This window comes from Nannospalax galili, unplaced genomic scaffold, assembly GCF_000622305.1.
Source record: "Nannospalax galili isolate Female #2095 unplaced genomic scaffold, S.galili_v1.0 scaffold857, whole genome shotgun sequence".
NCBI classification, from domain to species: domain Eukaryota; kingdom Metazoa; phylum Chordata; class Mammalia; order Rodentia; family Spalacidae; genus Nannospalax; species Nannospalax galili.
The window spans coordinates 480230-495739 of NW_008338788.1; the positions used below are offsets into that span (position 1 = coordinate 480230).

Below are 15510 nucleotides of genomic sequence, written 5' to 3' on the forward strand. Positions count from 1 at the left end.
AGTTATTTATGTCTAAGTTTCCGGGAGCCTAGAATTTCTTTAATACAAAGATATATTTTCAAATGAATGAATTAGAAATTCAGAGATGTTGAAAAATGACATTCATGACAATCATTTACTTATTCTTCCTCTTCTTCCTTTTTTGAGACGGGAAATTACCACAGTGGTCAGGCTGGCCTGAAATTTGTGATCCTGCCTTAGTCTCCCAAGTCTTGGGATTACAGGCCTGTACCCCAAACCCAGATTCCTTCCCTCCTTTGTAACCCTTTCTGTATCCCTAATAGTGTCCCCTTTACCTTTAACCTACTCTAAATTTAACCCACGAGAGAGAAAGCACACGATAGTTATCTGAGACTAACTTACATGCCAACAAATTTTGCAACTGATTTCTTATTTCATGCATCTGTGTCAATCTCATTTTATTGGAGACATGGTCTTGCTGTGTGAGCTACTGCACCCAACTTCCTGTTATAATTATAATTGTTGCACATTTTAGGTCAATACCTGTGTTTCTAACGCAGCACACCCATGGTGTCCTATGTTCCTGAGTTGGATATACCAAGGTTGATATTTACAATATGAAATCATGAATGCTCACTAACTCCGCAGATTAGATTATAACTCCAGTGCTGGAGTTCAGTCCTTGGAATTTCAGTTGAAGAGAAGTGGTCGTTCCTATTGATGGATCTCCAAAGGGTCTTTTAGGAGGAAGGTCATGCAGACAGTAGAGAGCCACACAGAGATCAGAACACAGTGATGGATGGAACTGGGCAGAATTGTTTCAGTGTTTTGGCCACCAACTGCATGGCCACATGCTGGGTGAAATTCATGATCAAATGTGGATGGACTCTGATGGGTTCAGCTACATTTCATTGATGGCCATTTGAATCTTCTCAGTTTTGATGATCACCTAGGGCACCACTGTGTACCCCATCATGAACTCTGTCCTCCGTGACCCACATCTCTTTGAGAAGCCAGACAGCTTCTACCATGGACACTTCCTGGATGAGAAGGGCAACTTCAGGAAGCAGGAAGCCTTTATCCCACTCTCCATGGGTAAGCTGTGCGCTTCAGCCTATGACATTCTTCTGTGTGACATTCTCCTGCATCCAACCCCATGGAGGGAAAGGATGAGGATCTTGAAGGAAAGAGGAAGGGAGACATTGACAAAGACAAAGATGGAGTGGGGTGGAGACAGGAGGAGGGATGATGGAAGGGAAGATGAAGACTAAGCTGGTGATGGGGACAGAACACACACATCCATACACATGTGCACATACATGCACACATGCACACAGAACGTAGAACAGAAATGAACTATGTTATTGAGCATCTACCATGTGACAAGCATTGACTAGGGAATTTTCTTTTCTTGTTGTTAATGTAAAAATAGTTAAATTTTTCCTAATTTTTAAACATATTTATTGATTTGAGAATTTCATCCAATATATTTCGATTGTACAGCCCCTTCCTTCATCTCCACACCACCTTACTATCCTCCCCCTTCAGGTCCTCTATCACTATTTGTCTGCTTTTAAAAGGCTCGTGGAGTCTAATCTGTTTCCCAAATGCTGTTGGATGTGGGTCTGTCCCTTGGAATCTGGTCAACCTACCAGGCAACACCCCAGTAAGGAAAACTGACTCTCCTCCTCTCAGAATCTAATTGACAATAGACCCTAAGCTAGGGCTGGGCTTCCTACCCCGAGCTGGGTATATTAACCATGGCACAGAGTTCACAAAAAGAGATGGAGAAGAGCTCTCAAGGGATGATAGGTGACACAGCAGTATGATGGGTGGGACAGTTAGAGATCAGAGATTTAAGCAGGAAGTGGAGACAGGGGAGAGGAGTGGGTGGGGTGGGTTAACCAAAATTAAGGATGTATGCAAAGGGCTTATGGAAATCCACTACCTAGTAAGTGAGTTCAGAAATACAATTTAAGTGAGTTTGAACACAGTATCCCTATTAATAAGGCTTCTCCCAGAAGACATGAGTTAATAAACACGTATCTCTGTGCCAGGCATGGCATAGCTCCTTATGAATCACTTGTCAGGGAGGCCCCCAGTCTATTACCATTGCTCTTGGTTACCCACCGTAACTAGATGGTAATACTTTAATTCTGAAGAACAACATACTCTGGATGCAGAACATAGAGAAATCAACGTGGAACTGACAGGAAAGTTCTTCCTGATTGCATAGCTTTTGTAGTGCTACAGGGTGTTATGCAGGCCACTCGGGAAGAAAAGCCAACAATGGTTTTAACCAGCAGTAAACCCTGAATACCAAAATAACAACCTATCAGGTCAGGCAATATGTTGCCCACTGGTGCAATTGCGGCATGAAAATCCATTGCTATTTGATTAGATTTGATGCACAGGAGGGAATTCCTCAGGAGAGAATTCATACCTGGTACTGTAAGCCTGGTCAAAAGCCGGTGGCTCAGGAGGTCATAGGCCAAGGGGTGGGGAGGGCATTTACTTCTGGTGGTTTACTAAATGGCAATGGTGTCTAACTGCATTCTAAATATTAGTGTTTATAACCATGGATTAGTGCTGCCATCAACCTTGAGTAAAAGAGCTTCCACTGCAGCGAGCAGGAACTAATGCAGATTCCTCAGTGGTCAAAGTGCAAAGACTAAGTGGTGGTAGAATGCTCATCCTTAAGTGGGGCATCTATATTAACCCAAACACAAGGCTCAGGGAAAATCATGGAAGAGGGGGCAGAAAGAATGTAAGCACTGGAGCACAGAGAGGACAGCTGTGAAATGCCATCTTCTGCACACGACATAGCTGTGCGATCACGGACCCACTGCAGCACACGATCAAGTCAACAAGATCTGTCAGTACTCCAGCAGGCAACACTAACTGGACTAGTGAGTTAGAAAAAAAGAGGTTATGAAAACAGAATGTGGATATGTGTGGGGTGTCCAGGAGGGGTTAGAAGGAGCGATTGGAGGTGGACATATAATGTTATGTTATATACATGTAAAAAACTGCTAAAGAATGAATAAAATATAAAGACAAAAATAAAAATGTTTTAGAACTAGATAAAAGTAATGATGAATGGTTCTGAGCATGATGGAACACACCTTTAGTCCCAGCACTTGTGAGGCAGAGGCAGGTGGACCTTGGAGAGTTCCAAAGTAGCATGGTATACATAGCAAGTTCCAGGCCAGCCAGGGCTACATAGCGAGATCCTATCCTGGAAAAAGAGATTATTCATCATTCATTCTGTGCCAGGCATTGTGCTATATGCCTTTAATATCAGCACTGGGGAAGCAGAGGCAGGCAGATCTCCATGAGATTGAGAACAGCCTGATCTGCATAGCAAGTTGCAGGCCATCTGGAGCTACAGGGGAGACCCTGTCTCAGAATAAAATAATTTGTCTTGTTATGTGCATTTCCCCTCCAATGATAAAAAATCAGAACAAAATGCAATTGGTTCAGAAATGTTAAAGCTTTATTTTGATTGAAAAATTTCAAATAACTAATATCAAAGATGTGATGAAGATATTCTTGAGTCACACATTGCAGATTGAGGAAAGAATAAGCCTTTTCACTCGAAGAAGGAAAAGAACAGATTGAGGTGTGGATGATGACGGGGAAGGACATACAGTGCCCGATGCTGCCACAGCTTCCCTGTGTGAGTCTGGAGCTAGATGCTTCTTTCAAATTGACCCCAGTTTCCCTAATTGCTAGGGTCAATGCTAAGACTAAGCCCATAAAATTAGTTCTCTACTCTTAGCACCTAAGGTTTTTTCCTTGGTCAACTGAGAGTGTCATCTGGAGGGCTCTAGGGACTACTGTGTGCTGAATGAAAAATAAACTTTCCAGAGTGGAGAGCCAGGAGCTAGGAGCTTAGGAAGCCTCCTCAGGTCTAACCTTCACAGGACTGAGGGCCAAACTGAAGCATCCTGGGGAATCCACTCCCCTCTTCCTCAGTCTAGCGTGGTAAGAAACAGAGTTGGTACACAGAGGGCAGCTTCCCCAGCCCACTCACCTTTGGTGTGAGGTCAATGTCTTCTGGGGCTTTGGGGCAGCCCAAGGAGAAGTTCTGCATCACAGTGGTCAGGAAGAGGAAGAGCTCAGAGCAAGCCAGGCTCTCACCCAGACACATTCGTTTTCCTAGGAGGTGAGGAAACACACATCCTTAGAGGGACCCTTGGAGAGCACACAGGTACCCAAAGGCACTCTCTTCACATACCTGCATGATAATTTGCATAAATTTACATGTGAGGCACTCTGTTCATATTCTTGTCTTCAACAGCAATGAGAGAGAGACAGAGAGAGAGAGACAGAGAGAGAGAATGTTCAATTCCACTGTTCCAGCTAATCTCACACTTCCTGCTCTGTTTTCTCTGTCTTGGTGTCCTACTGGCTTCTTTTGTTCCCTATCTCTCTCTGGGTGTCTCTTGTTAAGTTTATTTCCTCCAGAAAGGGTGGAGTGTTACTTGGAAGTGTCCTCCGAGCATTATGCCAGCAAGCTAGTCAAGGGTATGTGGGGGGGGGGGATCAGATACCCCTCCCACCCAATCAGTTGACCTTAGCTGCATGTGGAGGAGGGGCCAAGGATACATAAGCCAAGAATGCCATGAGGCACCTCTCTCCCCATTTTGTGCAGCTGTTGAGAAGTCACAGGATCTATATTTGAGTGTCCAGAGCAGTCCTAAAGGGGTGTGGGGAGGTGCCCACTCTTCTGTAAATAAACCCCCACGCTATGCTCTATTAGCAAGTCCAATAAATGATTTGGGATTTTTTAAAGTATATTTCCTCCAAATTGAAACCCCTCCCTCCAGGAGGGAGAAGAAAGGATCATAAGACTTAGTTAGCTAATGAAATTTGCAAGGCTCTGGAAGTTCAGTAAGGCACAAGAGTCACAGGTTATATAAGCACTGAGGATACTCCTGCAAGTTTCACCTAGAGTTCCAGGGATGGAAATTTGTGACTTTTACCCATACTGGAGTGACTTTTTGGTGACTCAGCTGTCTCTGAGTCACCCATGCCCCTATATTTAACTCCTTCCCCATGCTCCTGTACATAATCCCAACAAATTCATTGCTTCACCAAGATCGACTTGGGTGGGATCATTTCTTTGGTCTGTTTTCTGTGCCCTATGTGGTGTGACTACAAATTTGGTTACATCTCTCAAGGAAAAATCACTCAACACCAAGCAAGTCAATTTATGGGAAAATGTCAAGACACAGAAGAATCTCAGCTAACATGACTTATGGGGGAAAAGGTAGGGGAAGCATGTCGGCAGACAACCATGTCTACACTAGCTGATAGAAGACTGAACTGCTTCTAAAGAAATTCATTCTGTGGTAAGCCCATGGTACCCACATGGATGTACCCACTGTGCCCCTGACCCTGGGTTCATCCAGGCTCTCCCACAGTCAGCAGCTAACCTAGTAAGCCCCACAGAATCAGATTCAGCACCACGGACAATAACCATGCAGACTGGTTGGTAGCTGAGCCATGCTTAAAACAAATTTTGGATAGCGCTCCTGAACACACTCTAAAACACGCCTCTTGTGTTCTCCGCTTATATCGTTCAGTGAGATGAGATCAAATTCTACAAAACTGACCCCTGTGGATGTGGATGGCGTTCTCAACACCCACTATTATTTTCAGGTCCCTGCAGCATAACTGAGGGTGGGTAGCAAAGGAGTCCCTGAACTGGGCCACAGTTTGGGCTGCATCCTGTTTGCAGCCTTGAAGGAGAAGGGATAGAGTCCAGAGAACATGGTAAACTGCATCATCCTCCAGAGATACAGTACAACTCACCGTGTATTAAACCTCTCTGCAACACTGAACTTGGATGGAATATATGTCATGATTTTTTTTTCTTTCCTTTTTTTCTATACATCAGGACATAGCTCCTGGGAGCCCTAGTCTCTACAGGTCTATGACCAACCACCCTGCTGGCTGAGATAGACCTGTTGTATCAGTGTGAAATTAATGTTTCAGCGATGAATTGCCAAGATGTTCAGATCATCTCCTAGTGCTGCCTGCATTGGCTAACATAGGCCTGACTTCCCAAAGCTTTGGGAAAGCCCTCTGTCCCCCTTTTTCACCTGGGCTTTTTTATCCCAGATTTACAAAAGAATATGTGATTCAGGACTAAGGCATTCATTTTCAATTATCAAAAAAATAAAATTATTTTATCACCCTGAAATGCTAACTGAATATACTCATTATGAAATCCTAATTAAGATTTTGTAACTGTTTTTTTAGATAGGGCCTGGCTTTGTAACCCAGACAGGCTATGAGTTTGCTATCCATTTTCCTCTGCCTCCCATGTGCTGAGATTAGAGATGTCCACCATCATGCCCAGCTTTTGATTAACATTTTTTTAGTCTTCTGAGACAGGGTCTCTCTGTAGCCCCAGCTGACCTGGAACTCACTATGTAGACCAGGCTGGCCTTGATCTCCCAAGTGCTGGGATTAAAGGCATGCACCATCGTGCCTGGTTTCTGATTAACAGTTTAAATAGAAGATCTCGGGGAGTTCTTTTCAGAGATAGGTTCTTCCTGTCACCCCAACTGGCCTGGATCTCACTATGTAGGCCAGGCTGGCTTCAGTCTTATAGAGATATGCCTGCCTCTGCCTCTTGAGTGCTAGGATTCAAAACATGTGCTATCACACCTAGCACCTAAATAGAAGATTTTTTAGCTAAGCTTGGTGAAATACACCTGTAATTCCGATATTTTGTGGGTAGAGACAGTAGGATCAGAAGTTCAAGGCTAGCCTCAGCTACATAGTGACTTTGAGGCCACCCTAGACTAAATAAGACCTTGTCTCAAAAATTAAAGTAATAAGACGATGCTTATAAAGTTATGGAATGGGAAGATCTTTCCTTGATTCAATTTAAAATTGGGAAAATGTGTAGAAGATTAGGCATAAAACATCTGGGAAAAACCATGGCCAGCATTAAGCTTGATAGAAAAAACTGAAAATATCCTCCTATGAGTTAGAAGTCAGACATGATTGTTTAACACAATTCTAGAACTGTTAGCCCATAAGATTTGGAAAACATTGGCATGTGGATTTAATGTAAAAAGGAATTAGGTCAAAACATCAGTTTGTGTATTCAATGGAAAAACCAAGAGATTCCAGGAAAAACTATTAGAAATTATTAAATTAATATCAGAAGCTGGGTGTGGTGGTGCACACCAATGATCCCAGCACTCTGCAGGCTGAGGCGGGAGGATCAGAAGTTCTAGGGCAGGCTAAGCTACGTGGTGAGACTCTCAAAATTAAGTTTGAAGGGCATCATCTGAAATATTTGTATTTTGTTGGAGAATTACAAGTGATTCTCAACAACTTCATTCTTTCTTGGCTGCATAAAAATGTCTCTACTAGTAACATGCACAGCACCTTCGAGTCCTAATGAAAGCTAGTCAGCCAAGATGAAGCTTCAAGATCAGTACCGGCTTGATTTCACTTTATTTGTTCTGAGACTCAAGTATGTGGAGTCTTCAGTAATAGAGTTTTACCATCAAGTTCTGCAGGGTATCCAAGTGCCATGGCAACAGCCAGTATTGTTTGAGGGGCTATAGGATCTCTCTAGTCAACAAGTCCCAAAGAAAAATTCCGTTCCTGACACTGGGCCTTTCATTTGTTACCATGTAGTGTCCATTAGGGCCACGGAGTCCTGGCTATATGATAAATATATTTAAACTCTTTTTATATTACATATGTATATAGTGAAAGAATCTTTTATAGAGGGTTTCCATATGACTTTTCCAAAAGGCCATTAGTGTCGGTTACCCAACATCTTACTTGGTCTTCTGCCCTGTGCTCTCATTACCCATGTCGTTACCCCAGCCTATCCCATTACATATACCCTTTTCCATTTATATCACTGCATTCTATCTCCCATCCCACAAACCAACTCCACCTCCCGCATGACTCCTTATTTGCTTCCTGATCTCTAAGGATCATCCAATTGAACCCACAGGCTTATTACAGCATGCATAAGACTTGTGCAGATCAAGGCGGACAAGGGCCCAGCATGGATGGGGAAGGTGGACAGGAAGCCCCAGTCCTAGCTGACGATCGATTGGCAATTAGATTCTGGGAAACAGAGTCAGTTAGTTTTCTTTACTGATGTGATGCCTGGTATTATGACCAGATTCCACATCCAACAGCATTTGGGAAACAAAGATTAGACTCCATAGGCCTTTGTTTTTAAAGACAAATAGTAATAGAGGACATGGGAGTATAAAAAAGTTGAGGGGGAGAGGTGAGGAAAGTGGTCTGTATGATCAAAGTGTATTGTATGAAATTCCCAAGTCAATAAAAATATTTTAAAATTAGAAAAAATATAATTATTTTTACATTAACAATAAAATTCCATAGCCACTGCTTGTCCCATATAGATGCTCAAGTACATCGTTCAGTTGTTCTGTGTGCATGTGTGTATGTATGTGCATGTGTGCACATGTGTGCACATGTGTATGGGTGTGTGTGTGTTCTATCCCCATCACCAGCTTAGTCTCCATCTTCCCTTCCATCATCCCTCCTCCTGTCTCCACCCCACTCCATCTTTGTCTTTGTCAATGTCTCCCTTCCTCTTTCCTTCAAGATCCTCATCCTTTCCCTCCATGGGGTTGGATGCAGGAGAATGTCACACAGAAGAATGTCATAGGCTGAAGCGCACAGCTTACCCATGGAGAGTGGGATAAAGGCTTCCTGCTTCCTGAAGTTGCCCTTCTCATCCAGGAAGTGTCCATGGTAGAAGCTGTCTGGCTTCTCAAAGAGATGTGGGTCACGGAGGACAGAGTTCATGATGGGGTACACAGTGGTGCCCTAGGTGATCATCAAAACTGAGAAGATTCAAATGGCCATCAATGAAATGTAGCTGAACCCATCAGAGTCCATCCACATTTGATCATGAATTTCACCCAGCATGTGGCCATGCAGTTGGTGGCCAAAACACTGAAACAATTCTGCCCAGTTCCATCCATCACTGTGTTCTGATCTCTGTGTGGCTCTCTACTGTCTGCATGACCTTCCTCCTAAAAGACCCTTTGGAGATCCATCAATAGGAACGACCACTTCTCTTCAACTGAAATTCCAAGGACTGAACTCCAGCACTGGAGTTATAATCTAATCAGCGGAGTTAGTGAGCATTCATGATTTCATATTGTAAATATCAACCTTGGTATATCCAACTCAGGAACATAGGACACCATGGGTGTGCTGCGTTAGAAACACAGGTATTGACCTAAAATGTGCAACAATTATAATTATAACAGGAAGTTGGGTGCAGTAGCTCACACAGCAAGACCATGTCTCCAATAAAATGAGATTGACACAGATGCATGAAATAAGAAATCAGTTGCAAAATTTGTTGGCATGTAAGTTAGTCTCAGATAACTATCGTGTGCTTTCTCTCTCGTGTGTTAAATTTAGAGTAGGTTAAAGGTAAAGGGGACACTATTAGGGATACAGAAAGGGTTACAAAGGAGGGAAGGAATCTGGGTTTGGGGTACAGGCCTGTAATCCCAAGACTTGGGAGACTAAGGCAGGATCACAAATTTCAGGCCAGCCTGACTACTGTGGTAATTTCCCGTCCAGCTTGAGCTACAAAGCAAAATGCTGTCTCATATAATCAGTCAATGGTAGTAGATACTGTCAATGTCAATGCATGTACAAAAATAACATAATGAAATCCTACCAATCTATAGAGCTAATAGATGATAATTTTAGAACAGCTAAAAACCTGTGCTGATATGAACATGAAGACAGGCTAGACACAGATAACCACACTGTACCCACAAGTTGCAAAGTGATAGATGAGGCATGCACTGGCCATCATGTAATGCGAACATACATGGCATGTATCATATAAACTCAAAGGAGTGTGAAAGCAAAGCATCAGACTGTGCCAGGTGTGGTGACAAACCCTGTAATCCCAGCACTTGGGAACTGGAAGCAGGAGGATCAGAAGTTCAAGGCCACCCTCAGCTACTTAGTGATACTTGACAACCTGGTTGAAAATAAAACCAAACAAAATAATCAAACTGTAAAAATTTCGTCGTGAAAGAGAAAGGTACGGGAGATGAGAAAATAGCTTTCTTAAAATCAACAAATAAATACATATCTACTGCATAACAAGTTTCAATATACATGTGGTACTTTTAAATAAAAGAAAATCTGCCATCTACTTCAAGACAGAGAAGCGGGGTATTATGGCCTACATTAATCCCAGCACTCCGGAGGCAGAGGCAGAGGCAGGGGAATCTCTGTGAGATGGAGGCCAACGTGGTCTCCAGAGCAAGTCCAGGTCAACTGGGGTTACAAGAGAACCTGTCTCAAAGACCAAAGAGGAGAGGGGAGAGAGAGAGAGAGAGAGAGAGAGAGACTAGAAGGGAGATGATATTCTATATTTTTTAAATCTCCCTCACCTCATAAAAATCTAGGAATAAAATCTTCCTTGTAACTAATAGCAGAAATATTCACTCCCATAAGACCAGGCACAAGGCAACCTCCACCCCAAGTCCCAGGGTCCCACAGGTCTCATCTTAAGGATATGATATCCCCAGAAGTGAGTGTCCTGGATTACACAGTGAGGGATACTGATTGGGGTGAGGTTACTGTATCTCTGAACCTCATGGATGACAGCATCTGTATAAGGCCTTTTTGCCTGATCTTCAAGGGCTGGAAGACAGTGTTGACCATTCACACTATCAGTCTCTGCCTGGACTTTCTCTGAGACAGGGTGGGGAAGAGGGACCTTAGTAAGCGCTCAACAAAGGTGCTCAACAAAGGTGCCTGAGGAGTGACAGGAGAGCTGGGCGTGGTGGTACATGCTTATAATACCAGCACTCTTAAGACTGAGAATTGACAAGTTTGAAGCCATTCTAGGCTGTGTATCAACATCAGGACCAGCTTGGATGACATAACACAGAGACACAGACACACACACACACAGACACACAGACACACACGCACACACACACCACACACACGTGACCTGAAGACTAGGGAAGTATCTTCAGAACTCTTCACTAAGGCTCTGGGAGATGGCTCAGTGGATAAAATGCTTGTCACCAAAGCATGAGGACTGAAGTTCAAGTCCTTAGAACCCATGTAAAAGCCAAGATGGCTTGGTGGCCCCTGTAATCCCAGTGCTTGGGAGAGAGAGCGACAGGGGATTCCTGGGGCAAAATGGCTACCTAGACTAGCCCAAATTGATGAGTTCTGGGTTCAGTGAGAGATCCTGCCTAAATAAAGTGGAGAGTATTTGGGGGAAAATATCTAACACCAACTTCAGAATTCTACACATGCACATACATGTATGCATTTGCATGCCCGCCCTCACACACAGCAGTACCCACGTACATGGGAACACGCATAAACACATGGGCACATACCCTCTATTAATTCTCATCAAAATTCCAGAAGCTTCTCTAGTGCACCTACTATACCAGGTGATGGCTGGAAGCAGAGGATCTCAAAATGGATCTGGGAACACACGCTCAGCATTGAACCCTTAGCTCCTTGCTCCTTGTAAGTTCCACTTCTTGTCTTCTCACCTCCAAGGTCCTCACCCTGTTCCCTTCCCCATTTCATGGCCTGGAAGGACTTGAGAAAACCCTTAGGGTTGATTTGCAAAATATTCCCCAGCAAAGGCAGAGGCCAGGGTCCAGGAAGGAGACGGCCCTTGGAGGTAGAGAGACTCCAGATCCGGACTACCCAGATGGTGAGGAGGAGGGGGATGAAAAGGGGGGAAGCCAGATAGCTCCATACCTGCAGCACATTCTCCTGAAGGGCTGGCTGGTCTCTTTGTTCTTTTATTTTTGTGGTTATTGGAGTGGGATGTGCCAGGAATCCACCTTGGCAAAGCTCCTGGTATCCCTCCAGAGGCTGCAGGGAGCCCAGTGTGGCAGGTTGAAAACCCCTCTTCCACAATGGTCCCTGAGTCCTGGGTGTGTAGTCCTCAATATAGGAGTCCAGTCCAAGGACCTACACTCTGCCAACTCGTACTCTCTGCCTTTTGGCCTTTTGTGTTCCTGGCCCTCTGTTGCATGGGGAATTTCACTGATGAGAACTGGAAGATGCATTAGTGCTCTCTTATCCCTTGTTCTATGTTCTGAGTCTTAGGTGTAGAGGTTGCATCCTAGATGTGCCACTTAGGCTTGGGCGATTCACAGAGAATGTCTGTGTGTGAGCAGTGGTGTGACTCTGTAATCTCTGTCTGTTGAAAAAGAAGCTGCTTTGATGGGTGGTGACTGGGACACTTGTCTGTAGTATTAAGGATCCATACTTTGCACATAGAAAGAAATTACATTTGTCTAGGGATATGAGAGCCTTGGGGTTTTCTTTGACCTCTCCAGCTGTGTGTATTTGGCTAGTTTACAATACCAGGCACGATTTTCCTCCCAGTGAGTGGGCTTTAAGTCCAATTAGGTAGCTGTTGATTACTCCCAAGATAAAAGTGCCACTACTGCAGAAGCCCCGAGGGGTGCTGGGGTCCAGGGCTTTCTGGTGCCTCTCCACGTTCTCAGTAACGAAATCTTTCAGTTCTTGAATGTTGCTGTACAAGTGAGTATGGGGGCCAGGACGGTGATTCAAGATGCCTGGGAGGAGTTCAAACACCTAGAGGGAAGCAGAGGAGACTCTAAGAACCTGTTTTGGCCACTCTCTGGACTGGAGTTTAAATGTTTACCCGCATACCAATCTCTCAAGGCCACTTTATAGACTTGGGGAATGTGCCTGTCAGCTGAGTGTAGGCAATCATGTGGACAGACACACATGCACACCACACACACACACACACACACACACACACACACACACACACACTACCAGAGCCAGAATCAGCCTCACACTGATGAAGTTTCTTCTCTAATCATCCTCCTTTCTGGACACATAATTTTTATCCCCAACCCAACTCAACACCTCACTTGGAGAGAGTAACAGGTGACCTATGTACGTTGGATTCCAGGGATTTGAGCGAGTGGGTAAAACAGTATGTGGGCCTGAATCCAGGACTTGGGAAAATGCCCTAGGACATCTGCAAGCAATCTACTTCCTTGAGGAATGTGTACATTTTGTTTGATTTTTCAGACAGGGACTTATGTGGCCCAGGCTGTCTCACACTCACCAAGTAAGAGAGGATGATCTTGAACTCCTGACCCTCTTGTCTCAACCTTCTGAGTGCTAAGATTGCAAGCATGCCCTCTCACAATCTGCTTATGTAATGCTGAGGATCAAACCCAGGGCTCCATGTATGGTAAGCATTCTGCCAACTGAGGACAGCCCTAGCCCACGGGTACCATTTCCTAATTCCCTTTGTAAAGTCACTGTGGATAATGACAGTTACCTGGTGAGTGTTAACTGCTCAGAAGCAGGGAAAGGCTAAGTTAAGTTCCTTTCCTCTGGAAATATGACCCAGGAGGTTTTCTTACTTCAGAGTTCAGGACACCTGGTCCCTTTCCAGGATCCACCCACCCCAATTCCTAACCCACTGGGGAACGTGTGACCTTACCTGACTGTAGAAAGAGCTGAGGATGATGACGATTTCCCCCAGCAAACTTAGCAGCCATAGGAATTTGGGGTCCTGGGAGTTAAAGTGCTCACCAAATACAATGGAGCGAATGATGTTGGCCGTGATGGATTGAAAGAGGAGGGTTGGGTTTAGAGGTGGGTTAGGTGACTGGGGACAAGAGACACATAGATATCTAAGTATCCCCTGCATTGTTTTTCTGGGAGATTGTCATGTGGCTGGTGCCAGTTCCCTGTGGGTTGGTTTCACCATCTCCTGGCTAACCTATCATGTTTTTCCACATATTCACGTTATCTATTGTTCTGTAGATGTCTGACTTAGTCTTTCTTTCTGCAACTGTCTCTCCAGTCTGGTCTCTGACTCTGTCTTTGAGAATCTGTTCCCTTTTCATAACCCCACGATCTGTGTCCTTCTGACTATTTCTATCCTCATGTTTTTATTTCTAACTTTTCTATGAGATTTTCTTATTTATATCTATCCCAATCTCTCTTTCTCTCTCTCTCTCTCTCTCTCTCTCTCTCTCTCTCTCTCTCTCTTTCTCTCTTCTCGCCTAGATCCCTAGGTTCTCCCTGGGCCTTCCACAGTTTCTTCTACCAACACTGAGCCTCCTCCTTGATCCTCTCTTTGATGCTCCATTTCCCCATCCCAAAGTCCTTCATGGTGGTCAAACAGAACCTCTTGAGGACTTTCCAAGGTTTTCCATTGGCAAAGATTATGCCTATTTGGTGGGTGTGGTAGAAAGATTCAGAGGACTCACCCAGTCTTCCCTCCTGCAGCCCCCAGGGCCCATCCCCCCCTCACCAGTTCCCTGGAAGATGGGATCAGTGATGGTGATGAACCCTCGCCCAGAGAAAGCCTCAGCCTGATCCACTAGGGCCTCCCGCATCGCCTGGTATCCACACAGGAATACGACAGTGTGGGGCCCCAGGTGGATTGTGAAGACGTCCCCATATTTCTCCCAAAGCTGCAGAGGCAGAGCCCAGATCTCACCATCTGAACCCAATGAAGAGGCCTTCCTCTCATACCTGGATCACACCCTCCAGTGTTGCCTGAGCCTCACCAGGGAAGAGCTAAACCTTGAGCTCGGTGGCTTCCTCCAAGCTTCCCTCATACACCTTTCCCAAGGGTCCTGGTTTCAGCTTTTCCAAGAATCTCACAGCTTTGGATTTCATGAACTGTACAGACTCCTACACCTGAGCACTCCTCCCCACACTGCAGACCATGATTCCAAGCTTCATTCCAGAAGCTTCTCTAGTGCACATACAATGCCAGGTGATGGCTGGAAGCAGGGGATTTCAAACTTATCTGGGAACACATGCTCAGCATTGAACCCTCAGCTCCTTGCTTCCTGCAAGTGCCACTTCTTTTCCTCTGACCTCCAAGGTCCTCACCCTGTTCCCTTTCCCATCTCACTGCCTAGAAGGACTTGAGAAAACCCTTAGGGTCGATTTGCAAAATATTCCCCAGCAAAGGCAGAGGCCAGGGTCCAGGAGGGAGGCGGCCCTTGGAGGTAGAGAGACTCCAGATCCAGACTACCCAGATGGTGAGGAGGAGGGGGATGAGGAGGGGGAAGCCAGACAGCTCTATCGTCCTCCCTCTACTGCTGGCTCCAAGAGTTCCGTGGTTCTTGGCAAGAGTGCTGTTTGACGAAGTTCCAGCCGAAAGCCGATGGCCGCTGCTCTTTTGGTGGATCTCCCTTCCCCAGTTCCTCCTGGTTTTTGTCATTTGTATAACCTTCTCTTCTTTAAGTATTGTAATAACCAACTCCGATGATGGAATGGGAAACTAAACTGGGGAAATCTCTGCCTTTAGCAGAATTATTACGTTACTGAAACAAAATGAAAGTAATAAGATAGACGACTTCCTCCTATGACTATGATCTCGTTTGGACCTGCATTTGTGATTAATAATGAGGCTTGGTTTCCCCCAAAAGGAAAAGATAGCATGCAATAGATGCCCTGCTGACTTTTACAGGAGTTTATGACTTTAACCCTAAA

General features: G+C 44.7%; 1 protein-coding gene across 1 annotated transcript in view; it reads right to left on the reverse strand.

Moving 5' to 3' along the window:
- Nucleotides 1–3504: 3504 nt before the first annotated feature.
- The window catches only part of LOC103734446 (cytochrome P450 2B11-like), a 12485-nt gene continuing 479 nt past the window's right edge, over nucleotides 3505–15510 (reverse strand). The window contains 8 exon segments of the mRNA XM_029563640.1: nucleotides 3505–4122; nucleotides 8667–8808; nucleotides 10517–10749; nucleotides 12453–12603; nucleotides 13496–13663; nucleotides 14089–14231; nucleotides 14315–14477; nucleotides 14927–15153. Coding sequence (XP_029419500.1) covers nucleotides 3941–4122; nucleotides 8667–8808; nucleotides 10517–10749; nucleotides 12453–12603; nucleotides 13496–13663; nucleotides 14089–14231; nucleotides 14315–14477; nucleotides 14927–15153 — 1409 coding nt within the window. The 3' untranslated portion in view covers nucleotides 3505–3940.